Source organism: Mus caroli, unplaced genomic scaffold (assembly GCF_978045245.1).
Source record: "Mus caroli unplaced genomic scaffold, Mus_caroli_1 scaffold_18, whole genome shotgun sequence".
NCBI classification, from domain to species: Eukaryota; Metazoa; Chordata; class Mammalia; order Rodentia; family Muridae; genus Mus; species Mus caroli.
The window spans coordinates 31,544,681-31,571,631 of NW_028227273.1; the positions used below are offsets into that span (position 1 = coordinate 31,544,681).

At 41.6% G+C, this 26,951-nt stretch overlaps 1 protein-coding gene across 1 annotated transcript in view; it reads left to right on the top strand.

The window, feature by feature from the left end:
- The window catches only part of Fbxl17 (F-box and leucine rich repeat protein 17), a 442,723-nt gene that overhangs the window by 132,070 nt on the left and 283,702 nt on the right, over positions 1-26,951 (top strand). Inside the window, exon 6 of the mRNA XM_021149392.2 lies at positions 16,030-16,160. Within this exon, the coding sequence (XP_021005051.1) occupies positions 16,030-16,160 (131 nt within the window). The remainder of the gene's footprint in view (positions 1-16,029; positions 16,161-26,951) is intronic.

The following is a 26,951-nucleotide window of genomic DNA, read 5'->3' on the forward strand; positions in this document are numbered from 1 at the left end:
AAAGTATGATTGAGATTATACTTTTAATGACCATATAATGTGATGCAAATATGTAATTATAAGGGTAACAATTAAAATAGGTATTGATATACAGTATTAAGTTAAAAATTAATTCACTATCCCTGTAGTCTAAAATGTCAGCGTGGGTCTGTCGTACAACTAGGCATCCTCTGGGTTCCTGAGCTTGTGGCACAGAGACATAGTAAAGTGTAGAGATCCAGTCAGCTCACAAATAACTTTATACATTCATTGACATTAAGTGGACATTGATGAAGATGCTGAAGAATTTGTCAAAAGTTTCGTTTTTACACCATTGGTTTATTAAAATTATACATCCTTTATGAGTTAGATACCACGGGTATGCTAAAGTTGGAAGGTTGATTAGTGCTGTATGTCAGTACATTATGTGTGCTTTTTAAGCTATTCAGTATATTAGTAACATTGATTAATTTTGTGGGATTTGCTAAATCAGGTTGAGCTGAGTTTGTGTGAAGTAACAGTTAAGGTGATTATTTGAAATTAAGCTGGTTTCTAAACCAGCTTTCCTTGGGAAGATCTCTAAAACCTAAGGAAAATGTCCAAACTACTGATGGTTTCCTGACCCTAGTAACATTAGAAGAAGTTGAAAACAAAGCCCTCACTTTAAAAAGTGCTTATGGTTGAAACTATGAACCATCTCTTAAAGGAAAACAAAATTGATTTTTCTTCAGTCGATTTAACATAAGTAACGGAAAACATGATCATTCATGCAGCTAACTCAATTTTGTCTTCCTTTTCTTGTTTATTCAGAGACCAGAAATGAAAGATGAACTTTGTTGCCTTTTTAAGTTTCCAAAGAGCTGGTCACTTTTGGTGTCTTGTTCTAAGAATAGAGTGTTCTGGTTTAGAAGGTGATGCTATCTTTAGTCATAGATGACCACTCCATTTGTTTCTGATAAGTTATATGTGCCTGAATGATATTTTGAAATGTAGAAACTATGTTCTTAGATTGCTTTGAGGGACGCCCTAGTGCATATCACACAGTGCGTACTGGAAAGGCATCTGCTGGCTTGTTAGGATTTCCATTCTAAGACAAAAGCCGACTGGGAGACAATGGGTTCTGTAGACCTGGTAAGATCGATTAATTGACTCTTTTCTTAAAAGTTTGCAAAGGGCAGCAAACTGTTTATCACAGTCATCCAAGCTAATTGCACGACTGCTGAGTAGCCACACTGGGCAAGTCACCTCCCTGTCTGCCTTGATTTCCTTCCATGCAGTCGGGTGATGATGTAATACTTATTTCATTACACAAGGAAGAGTACTTAGCATTTACAGTAAGACAAATTATAAAATTGGATAAAACAAATTACTTTATTGTGACCTACAGAGGTTTTGTAGAACTCTACCTCTAGCTGCCATTTCATTGAAAGTGTAAAATAAAATTTAAGTCAAATATTACTTAAAAGTTAAAGCTTCACTTTCTACCCAGTGTCCTCCCGGCGGAAAGGTAAGATTAATAACTGCGTGTGCTCCTCCTCACTGTTGTCCCATTTCCTGCTCATCCCTTGAAGATGCTTAATGATTTCAATTAACACACTGAGCTGCTGAAATAGTCTTCAAAAATAATTTACAATGAGTTTTTCTACACTGCTACACTAACAGGGATATAGTGTTCTAGCTTATTTTTATTTTCCAAGTCAGTGACTAGTCCTTCCTTATTCCAGTCAGATGTAGTAACTCTTCACATCTGTGGTTTCGTCTGAGTTAGGTGGTGACACCTGCTGTGGAACCATCTCCACATTTATGCCTCTGCCCCTCACGCTCTAGCTATATGTATTTGTTTGTGCTACATTTTCATTTTAGCCACAGAAATAGCAAGACGTATCAATATGACACCAGCAAAATAAATGAGGTCATCTTCTAGTTGACCGACCTGGGGAAGTCCCAGTGAGTGAAGTGGACAAATGAGTTCTTCCGTGGCTCCCTCCTTTGAAAGAGTTGTTGCTTCCGGCTTAACAGAAGTATATAAAGAAAATGAGGAGAGCTGACGGGGCTTTGTGAAAGGGTTTTCCCTAACTCTGGTGTTAGGCTTCAAATGCTATTTTACTGAGTGATGGCGTCTTCTTCCACTCCTTGGGTTTTCACCACACACTTGTTTATAAATTGTGAGTGTCCTTGCAGACACTCTTACGAAGAGGATTTCAGTGCCACTTCGTTTGTCCTCAGACACTTGTGCTCAGTCTGTATCCAAGAATGGACTGTGAGATGTTACTTTTTAAAATTAGTTCATACAGTTGTGATGAAAATTTTATTTGTGGATCAGTGTGATTCAATTACAGTTCTTTTGTGGCTTATAAAATAGTGATGTTGACATACATGAGGTCCCATTTATAAACCAGCAGATCAGACTTGAGGCTCATTGATAACAACCTAGAAATTTAGTCAGAAAATAAGTATTAAGGAAAGGTGAACGTGCTTATTTCTTTCAAGTAAATATTTATGGTGAAGAATCTAATTATTTTAAAACAATTTATTAAAACATTGTCAATTCTAGTGATGATCTGTCTTAATAGTATTCTGTTTTTAATTAACTGTCTCATTTTTTAAGCAATACATTTATTGCCCTGGGCTAGCCTTGTGAGCTTCAGGGAAGCGCTGACGTGCATCCTGGCTACATATGCATTCATAAATTATTCACAGTGCATGACATGATGATTTTTAAGACACAGAGAACCCAAAGGCTCTTGTATTTCTTGTAATTGTAACAATGGTTTATAATGGCTGTCTAGAACATACTCCAGCAGTGTAAAAGAGTTCCTGGATACCGGGAAGAACACTGACTGTTGTGCCTTTTTCATTCTTTGAAAATGGGAATGACTTTTCCTTAGCTTCTCTGTGTGAGTCACGACTTGCCTTACTTGGAGTAGGTTGGCCAGAATGTGCACGTGAAGCATCAACACGTTGGCCTCTATGTCCTTATCCATTACTTTCCACAGTGATATTTTAGTTTGGCTCCAAGCTCCCCTTTGGTCTGGCACAGTAAGATGGAGCACAGTGGAGAATCCATAAGACAGTTACACTCCATGAGTTTGTGCTTGGCAGCCAAGGGGCACCACAGTCATTACATAGAAGCTGCTGACCACAGGCTCTACCATCACAGACCTCTCTTCAGTTGGTTGTAGCACAGTGGGTGATTACCAGTCCTCCTCCCTCCTACCAACCTAAGGAGCAGCTTCTCACGGGAGCTGGAGGAAGTGCTTGCTGACTGAGTTGATCAGTGTTTCTTGTGTCAGTAAGGAATTGTCATTCAGTCTTGGATTTTAACAATGAAACAAATACCCAGGTGCCAGAGGGAGCTGCTCTGAGTTGTAACTTTCTTCAGGCTCAAAGAGGAAAACAGACATGACTAGCACCGTGGGTTCTTAGCAGAATACAACTATACTCTTGCAAGTATCCCTGCGTCTGGGTTAAGTATGAGGTTCCTTTAGATAGACTACATCATTGTTGCTGTTGTTATCGTTGTTGTTGCAAACTCCCACCCTTTTCCTTTCTTGCCCTTTGCTTTGTGCTCATCCTAGACGTGTTTGCCTTTAGAATCCCCCTTCCTTCAAATGGTAAGAGCCAAAGGCTCAGCACATCTGTAGGTGAGAGAAGCCACGCCCCTGCAGGAAATCTCAACAGCATGTCATGGAAACAGGACCTGAACAGTGATAATACTAGCTGACATGCCAATGTGGGTGGGTGAAGTCTGGGTACCACTCCAGATGAAGAACTACAGTCAGTTTGTGAGTGCAGGAGGGAGAATGAGTCTCCTCCTGGGATAAGCCCCTTAACTGATGATTCAGTACCAATGGTCAGCCCTAGACATATGCAAGCAAATCTAAACAGACTTGGCAGATTGTGTTTGTTTATTTATGTGCATGTATTCACATCATCATCAAAAGAGAGAAGGTAGGGTCATCTGGGATGAGCTATGAAGAAGAGTGGATTGTTCATTTTATTATTTTTCTGTTGCTTACTTTAAAGATAGTGTGATTCAATTTTTTTTATATTTGCATCAAATAAAGCTACATAAGGACCGTTCTGGCTGCCACTTGTTTTGAATAATTGAGTTAGTACTCACCACACAGGCATTATGCTGGAACCTTAGCTCTTTGCTTCCAGCTTCTAACATGAGCTATGATGAGAAGAGTCAGGAATTAAAACCAAAACTTTGTAAACCAAGCACCCTTGCCTCTTAGCGTTGCTTGTAGAACAAGGTGAAGTGAAACAAACAGAAACAAGTCAGTGTTTGAGAGTTCCTGACCAGTGTGGGGACGACTCCTCACACACCACTTTACCACCGGCTGGCTCTTTCACAACCGGGGCAGTGTTCATTCCTTCTGTGGCCATGGCTAGGTGATCAGGAGTATGTTAAGAGTCATTGATTCTTAACCCAAACACAATTCCAAGATTGCTGAAGAAATACTATTTCTAAATCTGCACTGAGATTTGTTTTTTAGGCCTAAAATTCTGATTCCCCTGATCATTCACATATGTGGTATGATGATCAGCTTTAGCTAGTTAATCCAAATTTGTCACTTTTTTTTGGTGGATTTTGAACAAGGGTAGAAATAAGAAAAAAGTGTGTGTGTGTGTGTGTGTGTATGTGTATGTGTGTGTGTGTGTGTGGTGTGTGTGTGTGGTGTGTGTCTGTGTGTGTGTATGTGTGTGTGTATGTGTGTGTGTGTGTACATATGCATAGAGTTTGGGATGTTTATGTGTGTGTGTGTGTGTGTGTACATATGCATAGAGTTTGGGATGTTTATGTGTGTGTGTGTGTGTGTGTGTGCATATGCATAGAGTTTGGGATGTTTATGTGTGTGTGGTGTGTGTGTGTGTGTGTGTGTGTGTGCATATGCATAGAGTTTGGGATGTTTATGTGTGTATGTGTGTGTGTGTATGTGTGTGTGTGTGTGTACATATGCATAGAGTTTGGGATGTTTATGTGTGTGTGTGTGTGTGTGTGTGCATATGCATAGAGTTTGGGATGTTTATGTGTGTGGTGTGTGTGTGTGTGTACATATGCATAGAGTTTGGGATGTTTATGTGTGTGTGTGTGTGTGTATGTGTGCATATGCATAGAGTTTGGGATGTTTATGTGTGTGTGTGTGTGTGTGTGTGTGTGCATATGCATAGAGTTTGGGATGTTTATGTGTGTGTATGTGTGTGTGTGTGTGTACATATGCACAGAGTTTGGGATGTTTGTGTGTGTGTGTGTGTGTGTGTACATATGCATAGAGTTTGGGATGTTTATGTGTGTGTGTGTGTGTGTGTGTGTGTACATATGCACAGAGTTTGGGATGTTTGTGTGTGTGTGTGGTGTGTGTCTGTGTGTGTGTATGTGTGTGTGTGTGTGTGTGTGTGTGTGTACACATGCATAGAGTTTGGGATGTTTATTTTGATAAAAGTAGTTCATTGCTCATAAAGAGAGAAAGCTTTTGCAGGATGCCTTCGTTATCTGACTTGCACTTCTCTGGTGACGTGCAGAGAAGCTGTAGGGATCCATTACAGGGGTCTCCTCATATTGGGAAATCTTCATGGAGGTGTTAAAGACCCAAGAGGTGGGGGAGCAGCCACACCAGCTGTTAGGTTCTGTGCACTAAAGCTATGGGGGTGAAAAATTGATGACAGGGTGAAGCAGTGTGCAGCCTAAAGCAGGACAGTTGATTTCTGAAAGGAGAGTGGAAAGCTGTATTTTTCTTTGGGCTTTGGAGGCCAGTAAATGAGATGGGAGGCTAAGAAATTTTTTAGAAGGCAAGGGAGTACCAGGTGCTTTTACTAACTCAGGAAACAAAAAACAGGCATTAAATATAATTAATATAAATTAGGTGGTGCTGAGGATTGGTCTAGATCTTTCCCCGTCTAAACTGACACAGAATCACTGAGCTACATTTTATTTTAGTTGTGACGCTGGCATTTATAAAATTCGAGGAATAAAACTATCTGCCAGATAGTCTTTAAAATTTCAAAATCATTAACTCTTTCCCTTCCTTTTTAGCTTAACACATTTAGAAATAAAGAACTTGAATTGTTTCCTTATTAGGCAGTGTGAGAGCCAGCAGCTGAAGCACAGGTTGTGTTCTGGGTGTAATTAGTGTTTGTCTCTAACAATGGATTTATTTTTGTGATCTTACTACTTTAGAAAAGTAAGAATGGACACTTTTTCGTTTAGAATATATTTAGAAATCTTTCGCCCTATGAGTTTGACTCATGACTGAAGTTGGTTCAAAATTTCATCAACGGTATCTTCCTTTTTCTAAAATTAATCTGTCTCTGAACGCACTAAGAGAACACGGATGAAAGAGGTCTGCAAGCGTCGGTGTGCGCTGCAGCCCCTCCTCAGCTTCCTTGACTCAGTGTGCCTGTCATTTGCTCTCCTTGCTTGCACTTAACAGGAACTGTATGGAGTTTATAATTGAAGAGAAGCCGAGCCGTAGTCCCTGCTGAGTGGAAAGTGACAGGGTTACTCTATACTTCCAGCTGTATGGGCTGCTTTTCGTTCATTCAAACTCTAGAAACCTTATATGGCGGAAAGAAAAGAACTGTGTAAAAGGAAAGGCCTAGAAAAAGTCAATTATGGCTGCACTGCCTGCCAGAGCAAAAGGAGCAGCACCGCCATTCTGACTTGTGTGTCGGGCAACGACCCAATTAACAAACCTGCCTTCGGAGCAATTCTTACCACACACATCAAAATGCTGACAGCTTACAGAGGCCTTTTTTTTTGGGGGGGGGGGTTTCTCCATTTTAAGAACAAATATATAAATAGACAATTCATGCTGTTCCTTGTTCTCAAATGGCTGCTAATTGTGTTTCTTAATGATGTTGGTTTTCACTGTTTACTGTTTACGTACTGGAGAAGTCTGCTTTTAAGCTTTGAAACACGTGCCGCACTAGATTTGCAGAGCCAGGGTTTGATAAAGTTAGAAGACTGGAGAACTGATATCTAGAGTAAGAAGTTATCCTTAAAGTATTCGTTTTTAGTTTATATCCCTTTTTATTTGAATTAATTGTCAGTTAATGTGCAGAAAGCTTTATAATGACAAAAAAGGAAGTCATTTTCAGGATATGATTTGAGATTTCTAGATTTGTCATCCTGATTACTGATATAGTAACAACCTTGGACCAGTATACTTTATCTAGTGCTGCATGGAACTTACTTGGGTACCGTGGGGTAGTGGTACTTGATCCTGATGGCAGCAGATCACACAGAACTTTGATTGGGGAAGCACTGTGCCCACACGGGTGGAGGAGGGAACTATCCCTGCAGAGAACAGAGGTTCCTGTTCTGAGTCCTGCCTCCAAGGATGTGTGCTAGCTGAAAAAGGCTATATCTATGCATTTCTGGATATCAATTTAATACATTTTATTCACTATAAATTCTAAGCTAATGATTGTACCAAGCTAGCTTAGACACACACACATAACCCAAAAACCCAAAGCACAGAAAACATCTCATGGGAGCTGTAGTATGGCACAGTGTGCATATCCCTCTGTGCACACATCTTCATTTGTACATGTTCACTGCGGCGAGTCATGGGCCTGGTCTGCGACCTCTGGCTGCTGTGACACCATCAATATTGAGTCCCATTATGACTTTTCCTGGTTTTCCTGTTGTTCCCCTGTGTCCTGGAGATCCTCCAGCTTTGGATCAGCAGAACTGGCCCTTTCGTGAATGGCAGCCTTTCCCAGATGATAGAGATTTTGGGTTAGGTCGACTCAGAGCCCTGGATTTGGTCCTGGGTGGTAGCTGAGCGGGCTAGTGCGTCAGCTCTCCCTTATCTACAACACCAGGGCAAGCTCTCCAGCATTGCTCCTGTTAGGCCGCCCAGTGCTGCCATGGGCAGGAGGCAGGGTCAGCTCTGCTGCTCTCCTGCTCTCTTGGGGCTGCTTACCAACACCCATGCCTCCAGAGCCAGCTCCACTGTGCTGCCCAGGCAGGATGTGAGGCTGACTTTCCCAGGTGCTGCAGCCTGTGAGGGGCTGGGCCAACTCTCCTGCTCGCACATCCTCGTGGCTCGCCTATACCTTGGCCACCAGTGCCAGCTACACTGCGGTGCCCACACGAGGTACAGCAGGGCCTTTTTAAAAAAAGTTAATTGTTGTTGTATTTTTTCATATTTAGTTCTGTTCATATGAGTGAGGGGTCTGTTCATATGAATGTTTTTAAAGTTTTTCATGCGCTCCTATGTATTGCCAAGGTTCAGGCCAAATACTTAAGAATCTTTTAAACTCTGTCAGTGAGTGAATGGAGAGGGCACAACTGCTAGACCAGAGGGCCAGGTTTCTAGAAGTTGAGCTTAGATTCAATGTGTGGGATGAGGAATTAGTAATAAACACCACCAGGACTTCTGGGGAGGCAGGATATGGAGAAGGGAAGGTGAAGAATTTGAAGCAGTCAGAGCAGTGACTTAAAGGGGGTCTAGAGTGAGAACAGGTCAGTCAGTGGTTTCCTTTTAAGGTCAGAAAGGTACTTGAAATTCCTAGTTTTAGGTTTGAATTAATGTAAGTATATTTCCAGAGAATATATTTTTCTTTTCCTTAAAGTAATCAAGAAGAAAGTACAGAGAAGATGAGGTTTGAAGCAGGAAAAGTAGAGGGATTTTCAGTATCAGAAACAAGTCTCATGAGACCAGCCCAAAGCAATGGCCTTAGTTGACCAGGCACAGTGACAACTGAGGTTTGGGGTGATGCTTGAGTTAGTTTATTTCAGTCTAGAGAATGGTAGGCACAGACAGTAAAGAGATTTGATAGGAATTCCTTTTGGTAGCGGAAGCATTTTTCTTTCCTAGAACCGTCCGGTATAATGGAAGATCTGCATAGAAGTATTTAAGTAATGCTAATGTGGAGAGTGAGAGACAAGGAGGAGTCAGAAGGGTCTGCTCTGAGGAGAAGCAGGGCAGCCAAGTATCCGAGGACGAATTCCAGGGTGCAGAACAAAGGACAGAGATCTCAGATGTTTTAGGAGAATGGTAGAATCCAGCCTCCAAGGAGATGGAAGGCCAGGCTGGCAAAGGCAGCAGTTGTCAGTTGGCATGCTCTTCCCTGGGGAACACACTTTATTTGCCTGGTGTCCGTGTGTAGGACTGTGGCCTCATCAGCTCCCCCTACCCGCTTTGCATGTCCTTGTTGAGACTGTGTTTGGGCTGTCCGGTTAGTGAGACTTTGTGGATGTAGCTTTTGATGTTATGAGGAGACGATGTTTCACACCCCCTCCCTCCCGATCTTCTGGTTCTTGTGGTCTTTCTGGCCTGTCTTCTGTAATGTTCCCTGAGCCGTAGGTGAGGGAGTGTTCCGTAGATGTGTCTACTGGATCTGGGCTCCACAGCTCTGTATTCTGATTGGTTGGCTTTCTGGTAGAGGACTCCAAGTGTTGCAAAGAGAAGTTTTCCTGATGAAGTGTCTATACCTACCTGTGGGTGTAAGGATATAAATGCATTCAGCAACTCTTAATGGAGGAAAAAAAAAAGAGGCATGTTAATTTGAAAGAACAAATAGGTTTAGATGAAGATATGATTCAATTATAATCTCAATGGAAAAAAAGGTAAAAAAAAATAAAAAATAAAAAACAGGTCAGAAAGGAATATAACATGCCTGAGCACTGCTGTAGTCTTGCTATAGATTACAAGATCCTGGAAGTCTTGTTTTTACACATAGTGATTCTCAGTCACTGTTTCTGCCAAACTAAAATGCAGGCATATATTTTTCACAACCTACTTTAGTAAGGGTTCAACCATCCCTCTAGCCTACTGTCTTAGTCAGGGTTTCTATTCCTGCACAAACATCATGACCAAGAAGCAAGTTGGGGAAGAAAGGGTTTATTCAGCTTACACTTCCAATACTGCTGTTCATCACCAAGGAAGTCGGGACTGGAACTCAAGCAGGTCAGGAAGCAGGAGCTGATGCAGAGACCAGACCATGGAGGGATGTTACTTACTGACTTGCCTCCCCTGGCTTGCTCAGCCTGCTCTCTTATAGAACCAAGACTACCAGGCCAGGAATGGCACCATCCACAAGGGGACCTTTCCCCTTGATCACTAATTGAGAAATAGTGCTTGCAGCTGGATTTTCCCCAACTGAAGCTCCTTTCTCTGTGCTAACTCCAGCCTGTGTCAAGTTGACACAAAACTAGCCAGTACACCTACTTACCAGAGGTAGTAGAAAAGAAAGGTTATTAGGATATGGGGGAAATGGACCTGTTTAGAAATAATTCGTTAGGGAAGTTCCAAATGTCCTTGTTCTTAGTTCAGTCTACTAGCAAACACCAAACATGAATCAGCAAGGGAGTGCAATCCAGAAGAAGCCACAAGGCTCCAGAAGACACCACATACAAGTCAGCAGCTGCAGTATACTCGGCAGACACTACACACGAATCAGCAAGGCCAGTTCAATTGAGAGGAAACCTCAAGGCTCGCCAACTGCGACAAGTCTGCTGAAGTGGCGAGAAGCTGCTGGCACCTCACAGGAAGTTCTTTGTTTTCTATGAAGTCATTAGAGTGAAGCTCAGCAACACAGGGTAAGGTTAACGAATCCATGTGTGTTATCAACTCAGACTAGCAAGGAGAAGCAAAGTGAATTAGTGCTCACTCTCACTGTCTGTGAGGTCAGATTGATATTCTTTCTAAATATCATGTGTACTATTACGTGTTTGCTGTAGCAAAACATTCACCTGTGTCAGCTTCAGCAAAACATTCTTTCACCTGTCTGCCCCAGCAAAACAGCATTATAACCTGAGTCTCCAAAGAAACCAGGCATTTCCACTTTACTAACAGGTGATTTAAAAGCCTTCCGATTTCACCCTGCTGCTCCCAGCTCCATGATGTAATGGGAAGGGTCTGTCTAAAGATCAAGAATGTGACATATTGATCCTTTGATGCTGTGTACAGCATTGCCACACTTGAACTGAGTGCGGAGCAGAGTGTGCTCTGTGAGCTGCTCTAATGCAGCTCTGGGGCAGTTGTTAGACCCAGGATGGCCTCTGTTCTCTCCTTCCATTACCAGCCGTCTACGTTTCTAATTTTGTGACTCTTCAGGATCTGTGACACAGTCTGTTCTTTCCTCATGATGCCTTCCTTTAGCCCCCGCTGCCTGTACCCTTGGACTTTACCTTGGCTTCCATCTTCAGAGGTTTCTTGAAGACTGGCCATGTGTACGACCTCTGAAGTTCTGGTAGCCATTAGTAAGGCATTCAGTCTTAACCTTGATTTTATTCCCCAGGATTATAACTGATTGCTTGCTCCTAATAAATCTAATATTGGTAAAGCCTTTAAAGTTTTAGAAATTAATTGTTACTTAAATATATTTATCTATTTGGCTTCTGGGAGCACACTCTGTGTCTCCTTGTTTCATTCACCATAGTCATCTTGTACAATGTGGCCAGCCCCTGCTCCTTCCCTCCCTTCTTCCTCCCTTCTTCCTCCCTTTTTCCTCCCGCCCGCCCGCCCGCCCGCTCTTCTTTTCTCCCTCCCTCTCTCTCTCCCTGTGTGTATATTTTTATCCTCCTATCTGGGCTTCCACTTGTGCTCTTCCCTGTTTTTCTTTTCCCTTTCTTTCATCTTTTCTTGGTCTTAAGGAAAATTGAAGACATTTGGAGACATCTTTGTAGTCCTCATATTCCATGTTTCCTAGGTAATGTTTGAGTTTTTCATTTTATATTTAAACACAGACCTGGACATACCAATCATCCACTAATTTTTGTCTTTCAATGTGAATGGCTGCAAGCTAATTTCTATTGAACAGTGCAGTATTAAACTGAAAAGTGGTTACTAAATTTTGCATTCTGACTTTTTTTTTTTAAATGTCTCACCCTGTGTCTGAAAATGCTGGGGTGGAAAGGTTTTGCTTACTCAAATCCTTTGGGATTTGTGTACCCCAAGACTACTGGTGAATTATAAGGAAAGCAGGTTTAATTAAAATGTCAGTTTCTCTACATGTAATTATCTGTTTTAGACTATGTGGGATTATTTCAGGTAGCTTTTAATGAAGCACTGGAGGGCACTGTTGAAATGTTTCCCAGCAAGCAAATGAATGTGAAGAATTTGACAGGGCTGTTTGTGAGTTCTGACTAAAATGCCAAGCCTGTAGAGATGCTGGGTCTGTGTCTTGTGATGGTATCCTGGGGGTTATCGTCCTGCAGCCAACCCTGCATGCTGTCAGAGTTCTGCAAGTGTTGGTCAAATGATCATAGGAAGGCCATGTGAGCATACACCAGTCAGGGACTGCCAGCTCATAAAGCAATGAGCCTTAGTGTGTCGAGTGTTTGTCTATACTGTCTTGCATACCCTGGCATGTGAGTCAGGGCATACCTGTTAGCTCCACTATGGATTGTAAATATCAATCAGTGACAGGCACTGGTGACCTGGTGCTGTCATCTGGTCCACCTTGCAACAGGTGGACCTGGATGTGGCTTTGTGAGAGTTCAAGAGTCAGTCGAAGTCAAGAGTTTTGTTACTTATAGTTCAGCCTGGTGTTGCACTTTCCTGCTGTGGGTTCTACAGGATGTCTTAGGAGTCTTACAGTCTGTAATATAGTTTTGCTGTGCTGACATCTTTCTTTCCGTTACTCACTTTTGCAGAGTTGCTTAAACCTTCGGGATTCTCAGTTGTCTTCCTTAAGATGAGGGGCTGAGCTGCTACAAACAATGGTGCTCTTTCTCCCTCCCTCTCTCTCTCTGCCTTGCTTTCTTTCTAGCTTTTTAAAATGTATATGCTCAATATCTTCCTTTTCAAAATGATTAATTTTGATAGAATATTTGAAGGAATTTACCTTTTTAACCATTTAAAAACACATATTTCCTTGGCATTAAGTACATTCATTTAATGTATCCAACCCTGGCCTGTCTGCAAACATATACTCTTCTGCTGGTATGTGATAAGTAACCACGAGGGAATAAAAGGATGTGTCTACCTCGGTGTCCTCAGTTCTGGAGGACAATGCATCCTCTGTGTAACCGGAGCTGCTTTTCTTTACAGAGCTTGGGTTCAGTTGAGTGTACGTACTGGAAGGAATCAGCTTTTAGCAGGATAGGACCAATATTCCTACTTTCCTGCTGCCCATCACAAGGAGCTGATTTTAGTTCTAGGAGACTGACATAACCACTGACCTCTTTAAGGACAACAGGAGTCAGTCAGTCAGTCAGTCAGTCAGTCGCGTGTATGTGTGTGTGTGTGTGTGTGTGTGTGTCTGTCTGTCTGTCTGTCTTTGTCCCGCTCAGGATCCATAGGACATGGGACATGTGAGCAGCTCTGTCCTGCTTAGGATGCTCTCTTTTGACTCACTTGGCCTCTGTTGATGATCAGGGACTGTGATTACATCTGCAAACCCTGCCCCTTTGCTCTGTAAGGAGAATCCCCATCTGTTGACAATTCCTGGCCGTACATGAGAGCAAGGGAATTAACTAGGCATTGGGGTTAGCACTGTGCTTATTGTACCTGTCTGTTTTCGAGTGTGCCTCTGACAGTGAGAGGATGGGGCCAGATCCTCTCTGTTGTCCGTGGAGTCTTATAAACCATTACTGTGCCACTTTCCTTAAAACATAATAAACAGTCTACTTATGACAACACTGGGACTTTGAGTTTCATCCCTTTGGCATCACTGTCCTCTGATTTTATCTCAGTCTTCTGATGTCCACTTGTCATGAGGGCTTGTCGCTTCCCCTCAGCCTGGCACTTTGCTCCCAGTCTGTTGCTGTAGACTGTGCTGATTCATTATTGTGTGGCGGGATGTCAGTTATCGGGAGGCATGCAAGCATTGCAGGAGTAGAGTATGAGCCCTTTGGATTTTTACTGACTCCCAATTACTTTGTATCGGTTTTGTTTGTTTTCTTTTCAGTTCCCTTATGTGCTTGAAAATTTGTTTGTTTTGTTTCCTCCCAGCAGAGTAACCTGCAGAGAAGTAAGGGTCAAAGATCAAGGAGATATGGGTACTGGAGACATGGTCTTAGTACATAGTCCTGGCTGGTCTGGGGCTCACATAGGCTGCCTGCCTCTGCCTCCCCAGTGCTGGGATTAAACCACTCCATTCACACCATACTTGGTCCAGTTTGTTTTTACCAAGTGGGAGGCTCTTCTTTTGCAGTGTGCTCTGGTTACTGAGGCCAAGCAGACTAGGAACTACCAGAGCCCCTTTCTTCTTGCCTGGTCTTGCCTGCTTTCAGGAGTTTTGTTTTCCTGATTCTGCTGCTGTGCTGGATTTGATATCATTGAACATCTGAGCAGAGAGGCCCAGCACAGAGAAGGCTTCTGAAGAGTCTCTGTGTGCAGATTAGATAGTATGGAGTAGCCTTAGGAGGAGCCCCTGCAGAAACATCCTGCCTCTAGCGTGTACCTGCGTGGTCCATCTTTCTCTATTCACGTCTCATCCACCTCTTCTTCCCACAGTCGTGCAGCACGCTTCAGACAGCAGAGAGCCATGGTGCCTCGACTCTGTGTGTGGCTTCTGCCTTGCGGTCTGAGATCCAAGGCGAGTTTGGGAAGCTGCTGAGCTGACTCCTCCCCAACTCTTTCATGAACTTTCATTCTCTAGTGCTGTGGCCAGTAGGGTAGGCACCACCTGCACACAGATGTAAAATCAGTAGGAAGGAGTTGGAGGCTTGACACCCTGGTCATGTTTGAATCACTCAGCAGTTGACCATACCCAGGAATCACTTGCATTTTAGTGTCTACTTCTTGGGGGATTTAAGCTGAGCTGTCTTAGGTGAGAGTTGTCTGCTCTGAGGCCTTTGATAATTGGGTCAAACCTACAATTCTGTTTCCCACAGAAACAACCTTCTCCAAGGAAGGTTTTGATGGTGGTCTAGAGAAGACAAGCATCCTAGGGGGGCTCCTTCAGGCCAGTATAAATGCAGTGTCCTAGTTTCTAAGTGCTGCTGTTACAACCTTTCACAGTCTTAGCTAACATTGCCCAAACTCATTATCCCACTGTTGTTAAATTTGATGTCTGTCTGTCTGTCTGCCTGTCTGTTATAGGTGCTTCCAGGGCAGAGTCAAGGCGGGAGTTGGAATGTGTGTCTTTGGGAAAGTTCAAGGACAGAATCTGGGTTTTGCTTGTTTTTCCTTTAGGTATTTGACACAATTAAGCTTGTAGGTTTTCGTCCTCATTTCTTACTAGCTGTCAGCTGAGGGCCCTCACAGTCTGTGGCTCCTGGCCCCTCTCCATTTCCACTGTTTTAGAGAGGATATTGGCTCTCTTTGAAGATGTGCTAAGGTGACTGTTGTAGGTTCTGTCACTTCTCTCTGTCAAGCTGCGTAAGATTCTCCACTCACAGGATGCTCGTTGATTAAGTTGGACCCCCTTGAGTAGTATGCGATGGTCTGTCCATTTCAGCATCAGCCTCTGATCTGCGGAGTCACTCCTGCGGTATAAGGAGGCATATTAAGGCACACACGCATTTGCAAGGTGGTAGTGTATATCTACTCTAACAAGTGCTTCCAGAATAATTCTCTTGTCTTGTCTGAAAGATGAATGATACGTCATCTTTCCATAAATGTTAGTAATTTGCCTTTAGAGACAGAACATTATGGATCCTCAGAAAAGGAATAAGAGAAATGAAGAGATAGGGTGGGATGCTGCAGTTAGACTTGCGCCTCTAAGGATCCATTCGGAGAATCCGATGGAATGCCACGACGACAGCTTGAAGTACTGAACTTCGCTTCATAGATTAAAATATACAAAGCTTGTCCATTTTAGGTTTGAAAATAAATACCTGAAATTGAACCCTGTAGGAACCTAGGCACTTCCTGTCACATGTCGCTACTTCTTCACTGTAATGGTATTTCAGGAAAACTATTTTTTTAAATATTTGTTGCCCGCTCATATATACATCATAGATTTCCACAATTATCTAAAATTTTCTGTGTTAAATACTTTGACAGCTATTTAATTAAAAGACTAGACAATCTCATATACAATAAATACTGTACATTGGTGCTACTCCTACATAGATGGTGGTACAATTTTGAGATTTAAGTTGACACTTATTTTTTTTAATCTTGCTTTTATTTCTGTCATTAGCTAAGGAACCTGTCCAGCTTAGACCTCCGTCACATCACTGAACTGGATAATGAAACTGTGATGGAAATTGTCAAGAGGTGCAAAAATCTCAGCTCTCTGAATCTCTGTCTCAACTGGATCATAAACGACAGGTAACCACTGTAATGTTTTAGGCGCATGTCCGGAGAAGAGCATAGCGATCCCGAGAACTGCCGTGCCAGGACAGGTCCACATTAAGTCAGACCTGCTGCAGCTGTGTCTGCGAAGGCAGGAGCAGGAAGGGTCCAGAAAGACTCTTCAGTGTGCCTGCTCCTCACAGATGCAGCAAGGCTTCATGTGCTTTGGTACTTGTTTGTTGGAACAACTACAGCCATCGCGGTTTAGTTCCTTCTTTGATACTTCTGAAACATATATTGTTTGTCTTTCTTAAGGTTTTGAAATGTTTGTGGTTAATTGTTCTGGTTTACCTTGTCAGTGGTTCTGAGGAATTACCGCAAGCATTTTGCATTTAGATCTTTTCTTATGATGATGACCTCATTTCTTACAAATGTAAGTTGTTTTTAAATAGACCCATGTGATCAGCAGTTTAATAAATAATAGAGAATATGTAAAATGGGTTTTTTTTAAAGTTATGGTAAACCCATTTTATTTCTCTGAAATATTGCACTGAGTTAGAAAAAGATAGGGTACAACTCTTGCAAGTAGACTTTCATAACACAGGTGAGTGTACAGTGTTCCCCCAACTGCCCAGGAGGAGGGGTTGTGAGGACATCGCCCTGGTACCGCAGAGGAGGCAGGTGCATGAGGACAGGTCTGAGAGCCTGGCCCACCAACTTTTCTTTACTGTTTTTAAAGATAGGCCATTACAGAGAGTTTGCTTTGAAAATAAAACACACAGTTCTGTCTAAAGCTAATGATTGTTTAGATAGAAATATTTTGTAAGTAGGAAAAATAATATATTAAGCTTACCCCAATAATGCTTTAAACCTATGGTTCATTCCTCTCTCTTCTTATTTTTTAAATTTCTTTTTATATTTTGAAAATAGTGTTATAGATTCCATTTTTTTCCAATTATAACAAGTTGTAATGATCAACAGATTGCCCTAGATTATTCTTCAAGTTATATGATGGTCTTTGTGTAAGTCTTAGTAAAATTTTTGTAGTAATTTTTCTATCATTTATTTATTTTCAAATTTGAACCAATCCATAAAAATTACAGTTGAATATATTTATGGTGTTCCATGTAAAGCTTCAATGCATATTTAAATGATGTAATATCTAAATTAGACTAAGCAAATATATCTCCTGAAGCATTTATCCATTTGTAATTTTTTGAAAATGCAAAAACTCAATGGTCAATATCCCCTCTTGTCCTTTAAAAACATACAATATGATATCATTGTCTGTAGTCAATGTCTTGAACTTCTTACTCTTGTCTAAGTTATGGCAAATTACCAGGATCCTTTTAATTTCCAGAAGGCCAGTTCTTGCATCTTCCTCAAATGACAGAGATCATGTCAACAAATCTGTTGAGCACAGATGTCCTTTGACTTCCTGAGTCACTGGATACATGCCCCGTAGTAGGCCTGTGGTAGGCCCTTATGGAGTTTGTCAGGACTGTGCATACTGTTTGCTGTATTGATGAACTAACCCTTGCAGTAAACATGCACACAGGGTCGGTCTGTGTTTTCTGTGAATTTATAAGCAATTATTATAGTTTTCAATTTCTCCTGTCTTAAAAGGCACTCTTGCTAAGTGGGTGACATGGGGACTTACTATGTCCCACTGTAGCTGGTCTTTGCTATCTCGTGGGTTCTTCTTTTTCCCATCCACTATCTCCCACCCCCCTAGGAGAGAGATAGAGACAGGGAGAGATCCTTAAATCTAATTTCTTTCTTTCTGATTCTTCTTTGCCTGTAGCTGGTGTTTGCTTCTTTTCGGGTTCTTCTTTTTGTCACCCTTTATTATATAGTTTTACTCCCATCACTCCACAGGAGAGAGTTAAGAGATTTCTTGTTTATTCTTTGGGCAGAACTACTAACAAACCACAACCAATGAGTAACAACCACCTACCCCACCTCTTGGGGCCCTAGCATTTATATATTCTGTGGAAAGATCTCATAATTCCGAATGTCACATAATCATGTCTCAAAACCATGCCTCTGCTAGAACATGAATTGATTCATAGGTACCTGCTATGGGGTGCTAGCCCCATATCACCACACCTGGGAGTAAAACAAAAACATATCCTTACAATATCTCTGTGTTTATTAAATAAACCAAAATCCCAGAATTCTCACTACATTCCACTGAAAGAGACTCTCAACCCTGCTTAGTGCTGAGGTTGCAGGCATGGTTCAGGATATCAAGCCATCACTGTGCTTGATAACTAATGATCTTACCAAGCTTATCTGCCTTTTAAAAAAGATCTATTGTCTACTTTAAAAATCAGGCCACTTGGTTTTTGCTGTTGAGTCACATGTATTTGGGTTATTTACACATACATCCTGTAAACATTTTCTCCCATTCTGTGACTTTCTCTTCATGCTGGTGTTTACTTTGCTATATAGAAGCCTTGCAGTTTGATGTTCTGCTTATGTTTCCGACATTTTCAGTCTGCCCAAGTACGTCCTAAGTGACGTCATGAGGAACTTTCCTTTTCTTATTTGTTTTTCACAGGTTTTTTTTCTTTTACATTTTTATTGAATCTGTTTAGTCTTGAAAAATTTACTGTTTTTTTTTTTTTTCAAATTTTCTTTAAAAGACCTTTGACTTTTTGCAATTAAAATTTGTTAAAATGTATTTACTGTTTTTGGTGATATTTACTTTACAAGATAAGCCACGTATTCAAGGAAAAATAATTGATATCAATTTAAAAATTAAATTTACAGATTTTTAAAATTCTCTTCAAAAGTGTAATGGACTTTTAAAAATTATAAAGAATCAAAGTTTGTTAAGATGTGTTTATTGTTTTTGGTGACATTTGCTTTACAAAGTAAACCAAATATTTAAAGAAAATTGAATGATATAAATTTAAAAATTAAGGTGTCTCCATAATCAGTATTCCACTTTACAGACAGTTACATGACAGCTTTGCATGTTCTCTAAGAGCTTCTCATGGCGAGTAATACAGTCAAGTATATAAGCATCTTGTATTTCTCACTGCTCAATAGTCACACAAGAGTCGTAGGAATATATTTAAAGACAGCACAGTCATCCTGCAGAACTGTGGGCACAGTCTAGTTTACTGTACACATGACCTAAGAGCCAGAGATAACCAGAGGATCAGAAATGTACTCAGTAATCAGAAAACGCTGCACCTGGTAAATGATCTGGAATGTGTGCGTGACTTGTGGATCGCCTACCTCCTAATCGAACACTCTGTTTAAAGTGGATATGCTCCGAGATCTTAGTCTTCTCGCCCTTCAGACACTCACTTGGTCGGAATGGGGGCCTCACGATGGGGAAGTGGACGGCCGATCCTTTGCGCTTTCTTTCTTTTTCTGGCTTTGTGGACTCAACTTCTTGGTCTCTATAATTTCCTTTTTGTACTTATCTGTAATGATTATTTAGTGTTTGATTCTAAATATAATAAGTACCATGGAGATTTATTTCCAAGGAATGAAAGTGTATTTTTATGTTTTTAATGGAAAAGTTTGGATTAATTGAGAAAACATGCATTTTAATGAGTCGAGCAGTAGAGTTCTGGAGATCAGACTCTTTTAGTTTTAATTACACTACTTGCACTTACCCTGTGTACCATAATAGACGTTTCAGACATTAAAACCCACTTTGCAGTATCATCTAAATTACTCATCTCATTGTTCCTGCCATGCTGTATCACTAAGCTAAGTAATATTTGTAATTATATTGGTATAAATCTAGGCCTTCCCATCAGACTTAATTATGACTTCAGCACTTAGCCCAGATGGGTTAGTAACCTTTCATAGAGAGAGTGCTTGGATTGCACTAATGCATTTAGCCTATTAATTAGCTTCAGTTCTATGTTTGCTCATTAGCACTGTCCCTCTGTAAATCAGGAAGCAGTGCTAAGTACTTGGTACTGTGTCTCAGAGTGTAGATCGCCTAGTCCCTGCTACTGTAGGGTTGGTGTTTTAGGTGACATGAGACGTAATGCTAATAATGAGCTTGGTCAGGATGGAGGAGGAGCAGTTACTGCCCAGGTAAGCAGTGGCACGCACTCTTGCTTAGGCCTCCACATCAAACTGCTCCTATGACATTTAGATCATTTGTTTGACTTTTTTGGCTTTCAGATGGATGTATTTTCTGTAATTACTACTGTGGAAACTTGGTGGGGACAAAATGGGTCATAAGTAAGTTTTCTATTTCATAGATGGAACTAATCCACTATTAATACATTGAAAATTATTAGATTTGTGTTTATGGTAAAATATCTCTCTCTCTCTCTCTCTCTCTCTCTCTCTCTCTCTCCACTGCTGGCTGTAAGCCCTTTGGGAGACCATGTATCAGATATTCTGCATGTCGTATATTTACATTATGACTGATACATGTAGCTACATTAAGTGGCAATGAGATAATTTTATCATTGAGGGTCATCACACCATGAGGAACTCTATTAAAGAATCACAGCATTACACAGGTTGAGAAACACTGGTCTAGAACCTTTAGATGTTGTTTTGTGTATTCATATATGAAAAATCTTATTAACATTACAAAGCTGTGTCTATAAAATGCTGGTTTAATAATGGAACTTATTAAAGAGACTTCAGTGGTCTCTTTTCCTACATTTAAAAATCTTGTCTATGAAATTTTACTTCTAAACTCAATATTTAAAACTGTATAGTAATTTAAGTCTGTTCTCATTTTGATCATGGTATCTGGTTTGCTTTCTGTTGTTTGGTTGGGATTTTGTGGGGGTAGAGTCGAATCAAGGGCTTTGCGTGTGATACATTGAAGTCCTACCACGGAGCTACATCCCTAACTCTAATGGATAGCATTCTGTGGTCTTGAAATTGATCTGTGTGACTAAGACATGCTGTTCCCTCTCTTTGTTGTTTCCTAAAAGCTCTTGCACTGAAAGGATTGCACAGCGTGGTATTTCCCTGTGTTCAGAAGGGTGGGAGGGTAGGCATTGACATTTACCATTGCTTTCAAATACAAACACAATCCAAGTGTCTGTGAAAGGAGAATACCAGGTGGGTTCTATCTGTGATTTAAATTGAACATCTGGTTATTATGTCTTCTCTATGCTCTGACTCCAAGATTATTGGATATTTATCTATATTTGATACAAATCTTTTGTTATTTACAATCAATTTGGTCTTTGGGGTTTTTCCATGACGGGCACAGAATGCGAAAGCTGCACATTTAGGTATAGAAGGCTGATATGTAAAAACACTTGGAGGGTTCTGAGTTTCTTCAGAGCAGTATGATTATAAGAGTTCCTTGTTGTTGATTTTGTCAATAAGAGTTAAAAGAAATAGCCTGGTTTTTTTTTTTTTAGTCAAAAATATAGATTTTTCAATTGAAAAATATTAACACAGGTAGGTCCTGAAGAAAAAAAAAAACCTAGTTGGTTCCTGTGCGCTGCATCTCTGTAGTGAATGGGCCTTTAATCTGCGGCACACTGTGCTGCCCCTGAAGCAGTGTGTGGCAGTAATGTGAAAGAAATGGCAGATTCTCAGGCAGCAACTAGCTAATGTTACAAAGCACAGCAAAGACAGGGGTTGTCCTTGTGACAGCAGAACCCCAGGGTGGACAGAATGCGTGCAATGACATGTGTTAGACAGCCTGTAATGCAAAGAGGCCCGTTCAGTTTACAGTTTGGGAGGTTGACTGTCTGTGTCAGGAGCTTGATGGGGGGGGGGGAGGTTCTTCTGATGGATGCATAATAATAGCAGGAAGAGATCACATGGTGAGCCAGGACGCCAGAGAAAGGTTGCAGGTCAGCTGAGAACTACCATGATCCTTTGCAAGCCTTCATATCTTAAAGGGTCTGCTCAGTGAGAACTCAGCGGCCAACCTTTGGGTGATTTATACCCTCAGTCACATCCAAACCTCAGCAGTGGTTGTTGGAGCAAACGATCATTGCCATAATTTTCTGGGTTAGTCTTTTCTTTCCATAAAAGGCTTCACTGTAAGATATGGGGATGTTTAAATCTTGGACTCTTATTGGTACTTTCTTTTCAGGTACACAGATTTTTTTTTAATGAAGATAATTTTCAAGAAAGTTCTGAGCTCATGTCTTCTCTTGTAAAAGTTTAAATTAGCCTATCTTTAAGTTAGCTTTTCTTTTTTAAAAATCAGCAATAGCTTCAGGATGACTTGGGCTGTTGGCCATTTTCTTTATCTGACATGATCCATATTTTTTCTGTCTTTCTCCTACACAGCCTACAAAGCTGAATTTTTCTTCATTAAAATTTAGAATACCAGGACCAGGGTAGTTATCGTTTCTTGCTCTTCCAGAGAACCTATGTTTGGTTCCCAATTACCTGAAATTCCAACTTCAGGGGATCCAGTGCCCTGCTCCTCCTTCTCTGGAACTTGCACAAATGTAGCATATATTTTGTACACATATGTGTGTACATATGAAATATATATATATATTAGACTATATGAAAATATTTTAAATTCATACTTTATGAAAATATATTAAACTGTAATGAATTTTTAGATATTTCATATTTTAAATCAAATAGTTTGTTGTTAGTTGAGTCTTGTAAAAACTTGAACCGCTGATAGAGTTAATTATTTTACCTAGTTTAGTTTTTTCTTGTTATTGCTCTCATTTCAGACATCAGGACTTTGACCAACAGGTAGAAGTTATAGAAGGGAACAGAATTCAGTTTTAAATTGATAAAACATTTGTTTTCATTAATAGACTTCCGATATCAAAGGCAAACAGGATTGCTATAAAAACAATTTATTGAGTATTAAGCATGGATAAACTAGTTTTCTAAACTCTTTCCAGCTTCAAACCTATCAGTTAATGTTACTTATTTATTCTGGTGCTGGGATCCAGTGCAGTGTCTAATGCATTGTGGGCATGTGCTCTACCACCAAGCTACATCCTTAGTCTTTGTGCTTGTCTTTCTAAAGAAGAATTCAGAGGTATTGCTTAGAGTTGGCTTGTGATTTTTTTGTGTTTAGCATTAAGTGCTAACACCAACCTCTTTTGTTCTTGTTCAGAAAGATAAATCCCCTTGTTGTGCTCTAGGGTTTCTGTGGGCCGCACTTGTGCAGTGGCGGATGCGAATCTCACACCTCTCAGTGAGACAGCACCCCAGCTCATGTAAAACTCAATGAGGTTTTACAGGAAGACTTTTCTAACTCCCTTGATCATCTCTGGGTGTTTATTCTGTTTCTACTTTCAGATTTCCGTTGATTCAATAAAAAGCAGTGATATTTAGAAATAAAGTTCAGAGAGGATCCGAGCAGGTGTTGGTGATACCAGATGTTTGCTGAGTGCCCATTGTGTTTTATTTCCAGGAATTGTTTTGTGAGCATATGCTATATATTGTATTTATAAGTGTTCCAGAACCGAGTGTTAATCTACCTCTTCCTGTGAATGTCATGTCACAGTGGACCTAGACTTTTATTTCACTCCAATCCCTAATATTACTTAATTCTCAGAGAGACTCAAGCCTGTCTACTCAGTGCAGTGGCGTAGTTGGATTTGGGCTTGAGAATAGTTTACCCTCTGTTGAATGTTAAACGGTGTGGCGGAGAGGATGCTTCTCAGCTGAGGCACTGTGCAGTTTGGGCAATTTTCTTCTCTGTAACCATTAAAGCTTGAACATAGAGAGGACATAAGAATATGCCATTGGGGTGTGTGTGGAGAGAAGGCTCAGTGGTTAGGAGCACTGACTGCTCTTCCAGAGATCCTGAGTTCAATTCCCAACAACCACATGGTGGCTCAAAACCATCTGTAAAGGGATCCAATGTCCTCTCCTGCTGTGTCTGAGGACAGCTACAGTGTCCTCATATACATTAAATAAATAATGAATCTTTAAAAAAATATGGCATTGGTGCATATAGTGCCAACACCCTTAGTGCCAGTGTCTTAGGAAGATGAAGCGGGAAGCTTGCTTACATGAGCCCAGGAGTCTCACACCCGCCTAGCAAACAGCCAGCCCTATCTCTTATGACACTGGTTAACAATGCCACCACCACCCCAGGCTCACCCTGGAACCTGTACCCGTGCTGTCCTTCCTCTGGAGTGTGGAGTGGCTGATACTGGCGTGTCGTGGTTGCTTTACTATCACTACGCCAAAACACCAAGGAAAGGCATATTTTTCCCCCCGTTACTGCAGCACTTTTATTTCTCTTTACACAGTGACGTGTTGCTGGGGCCTAATGTTCTCACTGAACGGTAGAAAACCAAAATTTGTCATTTCTTAAAGAATTGAGTACAAAAAACCTTACATCAGTTAAAAGGATGGATACATTTACAGGTGTCAATGCAAATGTTCCCAACTCAAGGCAAGTAACAGCCCAGAACGGAAACTGGGTCCTAAGGCCTGGACTTTCCCATCCTGTAAGACTGGCAAGAAGGAGTGGTAACTGGTTCAGGAACCCTTGCCAGCCTTGGGAAACCTGGAAGTCTACTGTTGGTTAGTACTCTGCACAGATCACTACGTGGAGCCCACAGAGATCCACCAGGCTGGGGACTTCTCTTCCACAGAGTGCTCTCCCCAGCCACCAAGTGACTGAGCCACATGAACTAACGACTAAATCAAGATATGCACAGTGTATTAAACATATACCAAGGGAACAGTTAATTTGAATACAAGGTCAACAATCAGCAACAAGTTCTACAATCCAGTGCTGATAATCAGATACAAGGTTCAAGGACAAGTTTCTTTTCAGAGGCTTATTCCAGTCTCATGAGGCTAGCACAAGGTGTGTGCATTTGCCAGGGCAAATCGATACTTCAGAATCAGCTCCTGCAGCAGATGCCTGGCACCTGCTCAGTCCATCTAGAAACACTTGCACTGGACTATGGAGGCCCCGACTCATCCTACTCCTGCTTGCTGATCCACATCTGCTGGAAGGTGGACAGTGAGGCCAGGATGGAGCCGCCAATGCAGACTGAGTACTTGCACTCAGGGTGAGCATTGATCTTAATCTTCATTGTGCTGGGTGCCACGGCTGTGATCTCCTTCTGCATCCTGTCAGCAATGCCCAAGTACATGGTGGTACTACCAGACGGCACTGTATTGGCAAACAGGTCTTTGCAGATGCCCACATCACACTTCATGATAGAGTTGAAGGTGGTCTTGTGGATGCCACAGGACTCCATGCCCAGTGTCTTAGTTAGGGTTTTACTGCTGTGAACAGATACCATGACCAAGGCAAGTCTTATAAAAAAAAAAACATTTAATTGGGGCTGGCTTACAGGTTCAGAGGTTCAGTCCATTATCAAGGTGGGAGCATGGCAGTATCCAGGCAGGCATGGCCCAGGAGGAGCTGAGAGTTCTATGTCTTCATCCAAAGGCTGCTAGTGGAAGACTGACTTCCAGGCAACTAGGGTGAGGATTTTATACCCACACCCACAATGACAAACCCATTCCAACCAGGTCACACCTATTGCAATAAGGCCACACCTTCAGATGTTGCCACTCCCTGGTCCAAGGATATACAAACCATCACACCCAGGAAGGAAGGCTGAAAGAGTGCCTCCAGGCACTGGAACCGCTCATTGCCGATGGTGATCACTTGCCCATCGGGCAGCTCATAACTCTTCTCCAAGGAGGACGAGGACGCAGCAGTAGCCATTTCTTGCTCAAAATCCAGGGCAACATAGCACAGCTTCTCCTTTATATCACAAATATTTTCCCTCTCAGCAGTGGTGATAAAGCTGTAGCCCTGTTTCAGTCAGGATCTTCATGAGGTAGTCTGCCAGCCACTGGCTTACACTGCACTTCTTTCCAATGCTCTGTCACCCTGTCCTTCAGAAGAAGAAATTGCCTAACTCGTCATTGACAATGGCTCCAGCATGTGCAAAGCTGGCTTTGCTGGCAATGATGTCCCCAGGGCCGTGTTCCCTTCCATCAATAGGGTGCCCCCCACACCAGGGCGTCATGCTGGGCATGGGCCAGAAAGACTCCTATGTGGGTGATGAGGCCCAGAGCAAGAGGGTTATCCTGACCCTGAAGTATCCTATCGAGCATGGCACTGTCACCAACTGGGATGACATGGAGAAGATCTGGCACCATACCTTCTACAATGAGCTTTGTGTGGCCCCTGAGGAGCACCTGGTGCTTCTGACCGAGGCCCCCCCTAACCCTAAAGCTATCAGAGAGAAGATGACGCAGATAATGTTTGAAACCTTCAATACAGCCATGTATGTGGCCATTCAGGCAGTGCTGTCCTTGTATGCATCTGGGCACACCACTGTCATTGTCATGGTCTCTGGTGATGGGGTCACACACAGAGTGTGCATCTATGAGGGCTACGCCCTTCCCCATGCCATGTTGTATCTGGACCTGGCTGGCAAAGGCAATTTTTAAGGAAATTTTTAGGAATTTAAGGAAATCTGATGTTTCCAGAGCGTAGTAGAGTTCATGACCATCCTGATTTGGTTGGCAGCCTTGGTTGGCAGCTAGCACACAGGCATGGGTGGCACTGGAGCAGCCCTGAAAGCTTACAAGTTTGGGCTTTTGAAACCTTAAAGCTCATCCACAGTGACACACTTCTTCCAACAAGGCCACAGCTCCTAATCCTTCCTAAACAGTTCCACCAGTTGAAGACGAAGCAATCACACACAAGAGCCTATGGGGGCCATTCTCATTCACACTATCACATGGTGTCTAGTAACATGCTAGGGTGACTTGATGGAGCATTTAAAAGATGTCATCATAAATTACTTCTGTAATCCACTGAATGGTTTATGTATGTCATATAATCATATTTTTGTAAGACCACCCCTAGAAGGTAATGTCTTTATGCATGTATGTACA